This window comes from Chenopodium quinoa, unplaced genomic scaffold (assembly GCF_001683475.1).
Source record: "Chenopodium quinoa cultivar QQ74 unplaced genomic scaffold, ASM168347v1, whole genome shotgun sequence".
In the NCBI taxonomy this organism is placed as follows: Eukaryota; Viridiplantae; Streptophyta; class Magnoliopsida; order Caryophyllales; family Amaranthaceae; genus Chenopodium; species Chenopodium quinoa.
The window spans coordinates 290,856-304,765 of NW_018742730.1; the positions used below are offsets into that span (position 1 = coordinate 290,856).

The 13,910-nt window shown below is 35.5% G+C and overlaps 1 protein-coding gene across 1 annotated transcript; it reads right to left on the reverse strand.

Moving 5' to 3' along the window:
- Positions 1-517: 517 nt before the first annotated feature.
- LOC110723433 (protein FAR1-RELATED SEQUENCE 6-like) lies at positions 518-5,000 on the reverse strand. Its single transcript, XM_021902793.1, has 5 exons — positions 4,863-5,000; positions 2,343-2,931; positions 1,931-2,277; positions 1,621-1,781; positions 518-824 (listed from the first exon to the last, which is right to left on the reverse strand). The coding sequence occupies exons 1-5, from the start codon at positions 4,998-5,000 to the stop codon at positions 518-520; spliced, it is 1,542 nt and encodes a 513-aa protein (XP_021758485.1).
- Between the last annotated feature and the right edge of the window lie 8,910 nt (positions 5,001-13,910).

The window sequence follows — 13,910 nt, forward strand, 5'->3', positions numbered from 1 at the left end:
ATCATTGGTTGTAGCTGCATCATCAAACACGGCCTCATACTCAGACAACATCAAGTTGAACATCTTCACTTCAATACTTTTGGTGGGATCATGATATGGCACTACGACCCGGACATGCTTCCTTGGAAAGTCTTTCCTCCACCGATCAAGGATGTACTTCTTAGGCAAATCATTACGTAATTTTGATCAAGTACACGAATGCAGTGTTTGCAAAGGATGCCAAATGTTTCAAACTTACAACAGTCACATTTTAATTCTTTTGTGACAGAATTAAATGTCACAGAGTACATCCTTCTCATCTCCATCAGTTTTTCCTCGCTACAACCTTCCGGAACAATCCAGACCCTATCCTCCATCACATACTCCCAATTAGTTTCATCTAATTGTCGATGAAAGTGATGAACAACGTACAACATGCGTGCGCACTCCTGTTGCACTTCTTGAAATTTTGCATCGGTATAAAGTTTTTAGAATAACTTTTCAACCCTGAAACCACTTACTAGCCTTCTCACATACTTCATCCCCTTGTCATCTGCAATTGTTTAATCTTCAACACGCTTCTCCAAAGCTTTGCAATACTGTTGTGGAAATTTAAATAATTTGGTTTTCCTTGTAACAAATCCATCACAAAAACTGTTAATGCTAAAAAATACTCTTTCATGAAGGCTGGCACCCACATGTGTCTCTCATCATACAACCCCTCCAACCAATCATTTCCTTCAAGGTCATACTCCTTCATTAAAAAACACCAACTACTTTCAAACTCTTCCGCCATAAAGCTCTTGTATATGACGACCTTCAAGGGATTTTTGAAGTCGTTGTATCTGCTCAAACATTACAAATATTATGTAAAACCATAACATCATTGGAATAGATCTATATCTATGCTCTATGTTTATTTATTTTCGATTTTTAGATTTCAAGACATGTTAGATGAAGTTCTAGATTACCCTCAACAAAAAATCTATTTCTTTCTAACCCATATCTAGTGACTATTAGAATATATCTAGTGCCTATCAGAATATATCTAGTGACATAAATTTGTTCCTGAGTCTACTCACTCGAATTTCAGTTGTAAAATGAAACAACACCAATTCAATGAGATGGTGACCCTAGATTTGCAGTATAAAAATTCATAAAATAGAAAAGGAAATACAAAAGTAGTCACTATGGTTAGTAGTTCATTAGTTCATTAATATATCAAAAAATAAACACCTCACACTGCAAGCAATATGGAAGACAAAAGCTATCACTTTCATAGTCTTCTAGAACATCATGCTAGAACATAAGAGATAACACATAAGCATTCTCAACAAAAAATAAATTTCTTTCTAGTTCATTTATGTGTACTTAAAAAAGAAAACTGTCAGATGCATGTTCTTTATTTATGTATTATGACAAGTTCAATTCTATCAAGTTTAATAATGAGCATACAACTATAGCAAACACCTTAAAAAAATTAAACTCTAAGTCACAACTATAGCAAAAAATGAACCTAAGAGCTCTCACAACAGACATTACAAACAATAAAGTTACCAGCAGCCATATAGGGATAAGCAATTTATAACTAAACTAATAAACATTTAAACATACACAAACAATGATTAGTGAACAAATTACAACTCAAGCTTACCAAGTTTCTCTGACAGTTTCTTCATAATATGCCAAATGCACCATCTGTGCCTAGAATCGGGCATAACTTCAGACAATGCTCTACGCGTTGCAGGTGCTTGATCAGTGAGTATTGCCCGGGGAGGTTTGTTGTTCATGGCCAACAACCACTGCTCAAACACCCATATATAAGTCTCTACAATTTCATGAGAGACAAGAGAACATCCAAGGAGGATGGATTGGCCGTGATGGTTGACCCCACAAAATTAGCAAATGGCAACTCGTACTCGTTCGTCAAATACGTTGCATCAAAACACACCACATCACCAAATTCCTCATAAGCAACATGGCTATGAGCATCAACCCACATAACGTCTTTCAATTGACCTTCTTCATCTAACCGAATAGCATGATAAAAATTTTTGTTGTCCCGTTGCATGTATTCAAAATACCTCATCATGGCGGCATCATCTCCACCTTGCATTTTAAGCCTCCTCTCCTTGTACACCTCATGTTTGAGGTCCTTAACACTTGGCATGTTTTCAACACCGCCTTTATCCACATCTAAGCAACCATGGATCTTTTTAATAGGAACCCCTTCTCCAAAATAATTTACTAACCTCCTCTTCACTGTAGCGGTGTACTTCTTCATACGGTATTCTTTGGCTAATTTAGACAAATCAGGGTATCATGCACATGATTCAACTCAACCTTTCTGACCTCCCAAGAACCTTCTGCAGTAACACCAGAATATAACATTGCAAGGTAAAAGCATTTCTTGGACTTCCTTTTCCCACGGGCAAGCTCATCCTCACCAATTACACCATTCACAACACCTCCAGTTTCACCCTCACCCATGGCCTTCGCTTGTTTGTTTGCTTCCCTTCTGGCCCTGAGGTTAGGTGGACCCCAACACTCACACCTCCAAGTAAAACAAAGCTTTACATTCTTGTCTTTCTTGGACGAAGACCACTGACACCTAGTCACCCCAAAACCTACTTGTTCAGCATACTCTTTATAATACATTTCAATATCTTCCCAGTTTTTGAAAATCATACCTACCTTCGGAGGCTTTAACACAAAGACACCCCTATTACTTGAATGTATGGTGTCAATTGTATGAACAATACCAATGGGTGGTGACATGAGAGCAGTGCAAGTTTCTACAGAATCTGGAACCAGTGAAGTTCCACTCAAGGGAGTAATGCATTTATTTTCAACAATCAGAACCAATGGGGATGTATTAGGACTGCTGCAAAAGTCATTTTGCATAAAGGCAATAGAATCAATCAATTCACCATCAATTGCATCCATTTTACCCTACATTCACAAATTGAAAACCATAACTAACCCAGAAACAATATCAAAACCACACTGCAACAATTGCAGACCAAATAGCAATTGCATCCAAACAAAGTTAAACTCAAGCACACTAAAATGGAGTGCAAAATCAAACACAAATTCAATGCAAACTCAACTAATTGATACAACAAAATGGAGTGCAGGATCAAACAAAATTTAAATGCAAGTTAAGCTAATTAATACAACCGAACCCAATTCAGACCAAAATTCATAGCAAACTAAAGCAAACTCCAACCAAAAGCAAACCAAACCAAACTCCAGCCGAAATCACCATCAATTTAGCGATTAATCAACCAAAGAACCCCAAAATCAGAAATTTAAAACTTCAATCCAACAATTACACGCAAATATGTCCGAAAAAATTATAAAAAAAATTAAAATTTTGCGGCTACCAGAGAACATTCAGCAATTACGCACCTAAAACTAAGCCGTGAATAGACGACCAGAGGACATTCGTTGATCATTAAGCTAATTGAAACACCAGAACTACGACCGTTGTCGACCTACTGTGTGTTATGACTGTTATCCACCTTTTTGTTTTCGCTGTCTTCGTCACTTAACCCTTCAAACGTTCAAAATAACGTCGTTACAAAAATAATTGTACATTCCCACTTTCCAACTCACCTGGGCTAATTAAAAAAACAAATTTAATTGCAAAAGCAATGCATTTATTTACGCTTAATGCCATTTGAGTTGAATTTAAAGTTACTCATGATGAGTAACGTGGGCTCTCTCCAAAAGTATACATATTCACATAGGATAAATTAGTTGAAATAAATGGAATATTAGATTTAATTTTAATACTCCGTACTATATAAACATCATAACTTTTTTTTTATTTTTTTTCCGAGGGGGAGTAAACAAATTACTCATTAATCAAAGCATCCATGAGTACAAATGAAGCTACATTAGGGGGAGTACAATTTCCCCAAATCTGCTCTACACCAAATGGAAGTACTCTATCCAAGATGTGAGCAACCATGTTTCCATCGCGTTTGACGTGTTGCCATTGAAGACTAGAGAACAGGGAACTCTAGTACATAGCATCACAAAGAACAAAATCAAGATCAGTATTAAACGCAGCCCCCTGTGACAACTTGTTGATAATCAGCTGGCAGTCCGATTCAATAACCACTCTATCACAGCCATACTTATATTACGCCCCACCCTGAGAGACATAACGATAGCTTTCGCTTCAGCAATTTCAACCTGCCACCATGCCCTTACTCGCCTAGTTGCAGCAAACACCACTTCACACTTCGAATTGCGTGCTACAATGCCTAATCCCACCCAACCCTCTTCTCCCAGGGACGTGTTTGTGTTAATTTTAATAGTTCCAGCAGGGGGGGAGACCAACTTGCAGGGCTAGGTTGATGAGTGCTAGCAGGGGACTTGTAGATAGCATTGGCATATTTGTTCGTTTCCTCAGCCAATCTCAAAACTCGAGTAATGAGAATGTTGTTTGGAGTGCTGGAGTTTTGGAAAACCTTGAGATTACGGTCCTGTCAAATTCCCCACATGAGGTACACTCCACGCACCAACATATCAGCTTGCATTCCCTTCCATTGTTCAATTAAATCGCAAGCTCCCTCAGAGGACTCGTGTTTAACCATTTCACCACAGTCTAGATCATACCAAAGCTCTCTAACTCGTTCACACTCGAAAAAAGCATTCCTTCAGCTTTCAGTCTATTTATTACACCAGGGACATAAGTCACAATCAGTGAGATGGTGATACTTCAGAATTTCTTGCACAGGTAAATTCTCCGTGCAAAATCGCCATAAGAAATTGCGAGTTTTTGGGAAGACGTTCATTTTCCAGATTTTGACCCAAGCATGATGGAAATCATCCAAATTACATTCCTTACCAATCAAGTAAGCTGAACTTACAGAGTATAAGCCATTTTTGGAGAAAGCCCAAGCAAGTTCATCTCGAGGCAATCTCGATGAACTTAAGGGAATGGCTAGAATACAGCGAGTGTCCCTCTCATTGAACGCATCACGAAGCGAATTATAATTCCACTCCATTCTTTCAAAACATATCAGATCACTCACCTTAGTCATCTCATTTGTGGGAGTGCTTGTTGCAAAACAACCACTATCATCCAAAAGCCAAGGGTCCGACCAAATATTGATGTTACCACCATTGCCTACTCTCCAAAAAACCCCTTCCTTTAGCAGCAATTTCGAACCCCAAATAGTTCTCCATGAGAAGCTCCCACCATAGCCTAGATAAGACTCCAAGAAATCGGAGTTTGGGTAGTACTAAGCCTTCTTACTTGGCTAAGAAGAGAGTCCGGCTTTGTTGCTAGTCTCCAAGCTTGTCCACCTAGGAGTGCATCATTAAAGACTAACAAGTCTCTAAAACCCATCCCTCCATGACATTTTAAGGTGCAAAGAGAATCCCAACTCTTCCAGTGTATACGCCTTTTATGCTCACTTTGTCCCACCAAAAATTTTCCATGGCCGAATGCATCTTTCTAATTACTTCACAAGGATATTTGTAAACACCCATGAGATAGGTTGGAATGGCTTGAATAACCAATTTTACAGAATTTCCTTCCCGGCTTGTGATAAGAGTTTTTCTTTCCAACCCTGCAACTTCTTCCATATACGATCAGTAATGGCCTTAAAAACACTTCTATTCGATCTTCCCAAAATATTCGGAATGCCAAGATATTTATCATGCCGGTCAACTTGCTCCATACTCGGAATAATTAGAATTTCCTCTTTCTGCTCTGCTCCAACCCCTCTACTAAAGGACACTTCCGACTTATCATAATTGATTTTTTGCCCGGATGCTACTTCATACTGGTTGAGAATATCAACAATTATTTCGCATTCCTTCCAGTTTGCCCTGGTAAAGAGGAGATTGTCGTCTGCAAAAAGAAGATGAGAAACTTTTGGGCCACTCTAACTTGCTTTAGCCCCATGAATTTCCCCAGCATTTGCTTTATTCTGAATCAACTGCGAAAAAGTGTTAGCCCCAATAATAAATAAATAAGGAGAAAGAGGATCTCCTTGACGTAACCCTCCAGAAGGGGTTACTAAGCCACATACCCCTCCATTAATAATGAAAGAGTATTTAACAGACGAAACTACTTCAATCACCTATTCAGCCATCTGCCATCAAACCCCATTTTAAGTAAAAGTTGTCTTAGAAAACCCCACTCTACTCTATCATAGGCCTTACTCATATCCAATTTCATGGCAATGTGGCCCTTTCAGCCTCGACTTTTCTTTTTCATCGTGTGGAATAATTTTAGAGCAATTAGAGCATTATCAATAATTAGTCTCCCAGGCACAAAAGCACTCTAGTTTTTGGAGATAATGTCAAACAAAATACTTTTCAAGCGAATAACCAGACTCTTAGAGATAAGCTTATATAGCACATTACAGAGACTAATAGGACGAAACTTGGCAGCAATTTTGGTTCTTTGACTTTCGGAATAAGAGCAATATTAGTGTTATTTAAATTTTCCGGAATAGAACCTCCATTCAAAATATTAGTAACAAAAGTAGCCACATCATCGCCAATAATATGCCAAAAAAGTTGATAAAAAATAGCATGCATACCATCTGGGCCAGGCGTCTTGCTAGGATGCATTTGCTTAAGAACGGTGAACACATCATCTTTGGTATAAGGTCGTGTGAGCTTGCGGTTCATATCACATGTGACTCACTTTTGCACTTTGTCTAGCACTGAGCTGATGTCTTGAGTGGATGGGTTTTCCGAAGTATATATGCCCCTGAAGTAAGCCCCTATGACCTCCTCAATCTCCTCCTCCTCTTCCTTTCACATTGCATTTTTATCCCACAAACCCACAATATGATTTCTCCGTTGCCTCTGTAAAGCTTTGTGGTGAAAATATTTGGTGTTCTTGTCTCCATCTCGAACCTTAGCCACCCTCAATCTCAAGTGCCAATAGGCCTCGTATTTTTCATTTAAATAAACAAGAAGACTCTCAAGGTCGGAGCATTCCTTGCAGCTATCGTCACTGATGGGACGACCTTGAGCAATTAAGAGAGCGGCTTCAACTGCTACAATTTGTTTACCAAGTTTATCAAAGGCCACCTCACTCCATTGCCTCAATTTAAGGCTCACTGCTGCTATCTTATGAGCTGCATTCCCCCTAACCGTACCACTCCAGGCTTCTTTCACAATCACTTCGCACCTCTCGTCTAATAACTAGCAAGTTTCAAACTTGAAATCTTTTTTTTTCTTCTTTTTATTAGGAGCACAAGAATTATAAACATCATAATTTTGTAAGAAGCATATCCCATAAAAAACAATTACGATTCTTACAAAGCATATAATCTAATCAAACGAAGAACAAGCCTAAATTCCTAACACACCCCATACCAATGGCGGATCCAGGGGGTACATAGAGTTACAATTGTACCCCCATTCTGAAAAGAAAAAAAAAAAGAAAACCTGTTTAGAAAAGAGACCCGATTTATGAAATAGGCGGTCTCTAACATATGAACTGAAATTTTGTCTGACAGTGATAGGCTGACATAATCTAGAAGAGAGCAGCTAAAACACGTAATTAAAGAGACCAGTTAGGCCCTAGGAAAAGTTTCCTATTATAGTGGATTTTGTTTGAAAGTCCCGAGAAGGGCCGATGTTTTACTTCCAGTTAGGCCCTGGAAGATTTCCTCGTAAAATCTGCTTTGCACTCTTTAAGTTCCTAACTATAACTGTTTTATATTCCGCAAAAATTAGGCACTAGGAACTTACTACAATTCACCCCCCTCTTGTAGTATACCATCTGAAATAACAATTGGTATCAGAGCCAGTGCTCTTGATAAACCGGGCAACCCCCAGGAGCAAGTTCTAGGCTAGGATGGATACCTGCAAGGAATGCAGGGAATGGAACTCAACCCTAGTTCCCAATACCACGTGAAAGACCAAAGTTTGCTTGTGAAGAAGAAGTGATCCAAAGAACATTTTTAAGGTAAGTGTCTCATTTTTCAATTCTTGGTTATATGCATGTTATTATGTGTACAAGTACCTTGCAGTATTTCTAGTTAAATTTTGGATTTTGTTTTGATAGTTTTTTAAATCAATTTTGTGTAACCTCAAATTTGATTTATAGTGTGAAATTTTTTTTTTAGATTTACAAATTGATTTAGTTCAAGAAACATATTGTTTAGAATATGCATATTTAGTCTCTTGGAACCTGAATTACCCCTGAATGGAAACTTACTTCTTTTGGCAAGGTAATGAACGCATATTTTGAATATTTGCCAAAGAATGACCTTATCATATGTATGTCTTTATTATTCTGAATATTTATTATGTAGACACATGATGTTTATTGTTAGTAAAGATAGATGGTTTAACTGTAGTTAGTTTAATTATGGATTATTGACGTCTATTACTAACATGAAGGCACCCAATATATATTAGGTAACCAAAGCCAACAGACGACTGATTTTGCAGGCTATGTGAGTGGAGACAACTTATTAATAACGATGATCTTTGGTTGTTTGTATATAAGGAATTATGTGCAAGTTCCTCACACTAAAGAGCCTTTATAAGAGGTTTTTAATAGGTTAAGCGCTAACATGGATAAGTGTATAAGTCGCCTATACATCTCTCTGTAAATAATGGTCATTTGCTTTTGGTATGTATTAATCCTTCACAAATTCCTATTGAACTTCAACTCCATATTTCTAAGGTGGTATTTGTGAATGGATGTAAAAGAGAAGTTGTTTTAAAGCTTATAATATATATCATGACAAACTAACTTCTCTTCTAGTTTTGTGCAAGTTATTACTGATTGTGTAGGTTTGTCCATATAGATAAATCGGGGCATAAAAGTTTGTTCCTTTAGGAACTCAATGCTGAAAGGATTTGGAACTTGGTGAACTTGAAATGATAAAATGGACTAGGGATATAGAAATAAAAAAGCTTCTATATCAAGGTGCTATAGGAGTTAATGTATAAGTTTATGTTCAGTTTCTTGGTCAAGTTCCAGTCAAGTTCCTATAGTTCAAAGTTCCTTGGAATAAAGCATTAATTCCTGTAGCAGACTCTTATGAAGGATGATGAGTTAAGATGATTATATATCTTTGAGTGCGTGTTGAAGATTCATAATTTCGTTGATGGAACAACATCCAAAAGGGAGTATTCTTACAAGAACTCTATGTTTCAATACTTTTATGCTTTAGGTTTTATCTATCTCTTTTGACTAACCTACTGACATTTTAATGGCACAAAGGTATATCTTTTGAATGATAATATGAGGGAATTTGACAAGGTGAAATCAACACATTCCTCTACCCAAGAAACAATGGTCTAAAGGACCAAAAAGACATGTTCCAACTTTATGTCAAAAGGAATATGGAGAGTTGAAGATTTACAGTAGGAAGGAACTCGTAGTATCTCGACAGCGAGGTTCCAAAGAGATTATGATATCCAAATTAAGATATCTCTTATTATAAACCTACAATGGAAGAACTATAACTTATAAGACTAACGCGAAAGGTAAAATTCTACATAACAGGAAGTTAGTAAGTCAAGTTCCTATCCCATTGTGAATATTTTCTTGTCGAGTTTTTAATGCACATTATGGTTTTCAAATGCTTTTAACTCTAGTTGTTTCATGGCTTCAAGATGACATCATCAATAAAGAGTGAAAATGTCACATATGAAGGGAATTAAATAAGGAACACATCAGTTGTGGATATCAAGTTGATTCCTAACAACAACCTAACATTTCTAGGTTTTATTGAAGATGAAATACTTCTATGCTTCAAATTGTTAACATGTTAATCTTTTCATGCTTGATAAACCTGGTAGGAACTCGATAATAGGTATATGTATATGTAAGTTCAAATCAGGTGAAGATCGAGAAGCATGAGAATCAAAACATGTTATATTCTCTTTCAACATCAGGGAGATGGTAAGCAACACTAATCCATTAGATCTTAGTAATATTTATGGATCTGTTTACCATGTGATATTTTGAGATTAATTAAAAGAGATGTCTTATTTATAAGTTTTGAATGAAAATGGGCACTTGATTACTTTTCTTAATAGAAGAGATGATGAACTATTTATTGAAAGTTTTTTTTTCTGTAATAGGATATGTGGCCAAGTGTTCATCATTTATGAAATTAAAGATCTAATAAAGGAACCTAGTTCCAGTCATGTTTGATGGTTCTTGCAGGAAAACGAGACTGACAACAAGTTTCCAATTTTGAATCATGAAAGACACGAAGAGAACAAAGTTATATGTTAATGGTCTTTGCAGGTTCTTTGTAATAGTTTTCAATGGCTCTTGCTATATCATCAACACTAAAGCAATAGATCTTTGATTAACAAGACACCCTTTGTTCCACTTATGGATGTTTGATGATAGAAGTGACAAAGCGATTTACCCATAAACGCCTAGAATAGTAAAACATAAAGAGTTTACTCTATCTTGTTTAATGTGCAATAAGTGAACATATTTTGAGACTAATAGATTTATTCCCATCAAACAGGTTATAAAAGATGAACTCACAAGTTCCTAGAACTAACTAAGTTCCTAGTAAAGAAATATGTCACTAAGAATAACAGCAAGGGGTAGCTACACATAATAAGGAACTTTTAAATGTTAAGTTCTAACTCATGCAGCAAAGTTTAATGAACTCAATACTAGAAAGCAACTTCCGACGAAGTTCCAGAGCTGAGATAATATTTGTTCCGACAAGAAAAATCTCAACAAACTATGGAACTACAGTGTCTTATATGCATATGTAACCAAGGGTGAGCCTCACGACATTAAAGCATTTGAGGATGTATGTATCTTGAAAGTTAGATGTGTAACAGGAACTCAATGAGCTTAAAAGGAAGAAGATGTTTGTTACATCCTGAACCTATTCTAGAACACCTAAAGAGGTCGGAGATTAAAAAGGGTGTTCTGGAAAAAGCTTGTTGAGTAAGGCACGTGAATGGAAGAAGGCCAGGTTGGTTCTTAAAGGAAACAACCAATACAAAGGTATGTATTGTTTTTAAGGAACTTGTTGCATGTGTAGCTTGACTTGAAGGTAATTGAATATTATTTGTTCTTGCTGTTTATATAAGATTAGAGTTGTATCACATGGATGTCTTGTATGTATTGATATGAATTTTTATATAAACGTCTATGTGGAACATACTCTATGCCAGGATAGATTGTTATCCAAGTCCTTCTTGAAAATTGAGCTTTAAAATTGTCAATTAGTGTTTTTAAGATGGAATTGTATATTAGTTGTACTTACTTACATTGATCATATTTTTTGATACAACTAACGAGCCATTGTGCATTGGTTTTTTCTAATTCTATAACGAGAAAATATATTTGTAAGCATTAACCACTGACAATGGAACTTGAATTAGAAGAGGAAGTTCATATTAGATTCGAGATCATTAAGGAACAGAACAACCACTTCAAGAACTCCAAGGTAAGTCATCATATCAACTAGTGTATTAAAAGTTACATTTTTACTGGTAGAAGACTACATAAGATATAAATTTCCTTTCTCATGTCTGCATTAGATGAGTTGAATTGATATATGTTTGGTATGAATGCAATAAGTGAATCTGTGAATTGATTCTCTAATGGTTTTGTCTTGACTTGTCATATTCTTGGTTATTACTTAATGGAACAAGACTTAATGAAACATAACATGAGTATAAAGTATTTTTCCCTTAAGTTATGTCAAGTTAGGGTTCCTATGCATGTTAAACATAAAGTAAAGAATGTGCGATTATTGTTTATGTTTCACACTTAGTTCTTGTGTTGTAAAAGACATACTCACTTGCCTAAGAGTATTAGAGGTCTCATATAATAGAACTATGGATGCTGTCAAACACGAAGTTTTTAAGTTGTCAAAGGAACAATGGAAGAAACTTTGATGGAACAAGACAGGTAAGTTACCAGACCGTTTGTACCTCACTTGTTTCAATTTCAAAGGGAACTAACCTATCTTTTAGCCAACTTTCAAGCATCCACGCCATATATCTTTGAATGCAATATTATTCTACAAATTCTAGTTGTGTGTCCGTGTTGTGCTATACTTATTTCATATTTTCATATATTCAAATATTCTTATCCACCCTATTTCCTTATCTTTTCATATAGCCCTACTTCTTATTCTTAATTCCCATATGCTCTAAGTTTGTTTACCATCTTTTTATGGTTCGTTGAAACGTGAAAAATGGTGATTACATGAGGGAAGTTGAAGAAAAAGAAAGAAGTAAGTACTTGAAAAGGAAGAAGAATGGTAAGGGACTAAAGGGGAATAAGGTAGGAACCAAGAATTCAAAATAGTTCATATCTGGTTGTGGAACTCAAGTGTATGAGTAAATATTATCTTCATTAATTTAAAATGTGTTATTCTAGGAAAGCATGCAAAATTTGTGTAATGACACCCTTTGTGAAAAAAAAGAAAGAAAAAGAAAATGGGTGATCAAATATTTAATTTCCTAGATATCTATATATGAAGAATGTTGACTATGTTGATGTCGTGTACTTGTATACTTGGTGAGCTAGTGAAGGAACAATAATAAACGATGAAGGAACTTGACTATGATGAAACTAAAATCTATTTAAGTTCCAGTATGCAGAATGTTCCTCAAAGAAGTTGGTGGTTGAAGTAGGGGAACTTGATTATCAATTGGCAAGATGAATATGTGTTGTGTTTAGCAAGAGGTTCAAGAGTTTTGAGTTGAAGTACAATGTGGCGGCCCTCATCTCAAAAGGTCTAAACGAAGAGCACAAATTCCACTTCATGTTCCCTCTACTTATTTTGTTCCATATGCTTCTCCATATATCCTTTGAGCTTGCGCTTTCAATTGCCTATTCATGCAATCCATTTCTAACTTTTTAGCTCTGTTCTTTACTTGATTTTTAACTTCTTATTTTTCAAGTTCAATTAAGGCTTTTGAAGTTGGGCGTTTGGATTGTGAGTTGGAAATTAGTGTGGAAATGGTATTCGTGTTTGAAAAGTGATTACCTTGAGGCTGTTAGGAACACCAAGTGTTTAACCATTATATATTTACTTATTATATGGTGGTAAACGTGTGGAACAATACCCTTTTTGATAATAACAAAAGGGGGAAGAATATGTATGATGCTTAAGGTATGCTGTAATACCCCGTATTTTCATACGTATTTTCTAATTAATTAATTAAGAATTATTTTATAAAAGGGTATTTTAGTAAATTTATTATTTGGAGCCAACATAATATTTGAATTTTGGCGCCAAAAGTATTTTGAAAACTAATCATTATTTTGGATAAGATTCATTATCCATTTATCCTATTTTAAAAACCGAATTATTTACATATTTCGGATATTTTAATTAAAGCAAAATAATCTTTTAATTAATCAATTATTATGGCCGAAGTTACCTAATAACTAGATAGGATTTTCGGATTTTCCATGAATGGAAAATCTGTTTTTTCTTGGTTATTTATTGGTAAATAATTGGTATTTAATTAATTATTTAATTATTTATTCTACATTTTTATACAATTATTTATTCCTTAAAAACCGAGCAAAATCTTCCTAAATATATTTATAGGATTCCGAATATTTGAGCTATGGTAAGATCAATATTTTCGGCCCTCATGAATTATTTTGGGGGAATTTATTTGGTAAAATTATATTTTTAAAATCTCTTATTTTCCTTAATTCTAATTCTCCATCGTTTTAATATCTAATCATCATATTTTCTTGCCATTCATTCTTCTTAATTATTCCCCAAGTAATTCTAATTTCCTTATTATTTTTCATGACATACATACCTTCCATATTCAAGTATACACAATCACCTTAATATCCAAACTTTCCTTAATTCTTTTACTCACTTCTCCAAGTAATCCCTTAAACCCTACTTGCCATAATTCTTCCCACATTCTTTTGCCATAATTCTTGCATGATCTAGTCTATAAATACCCCT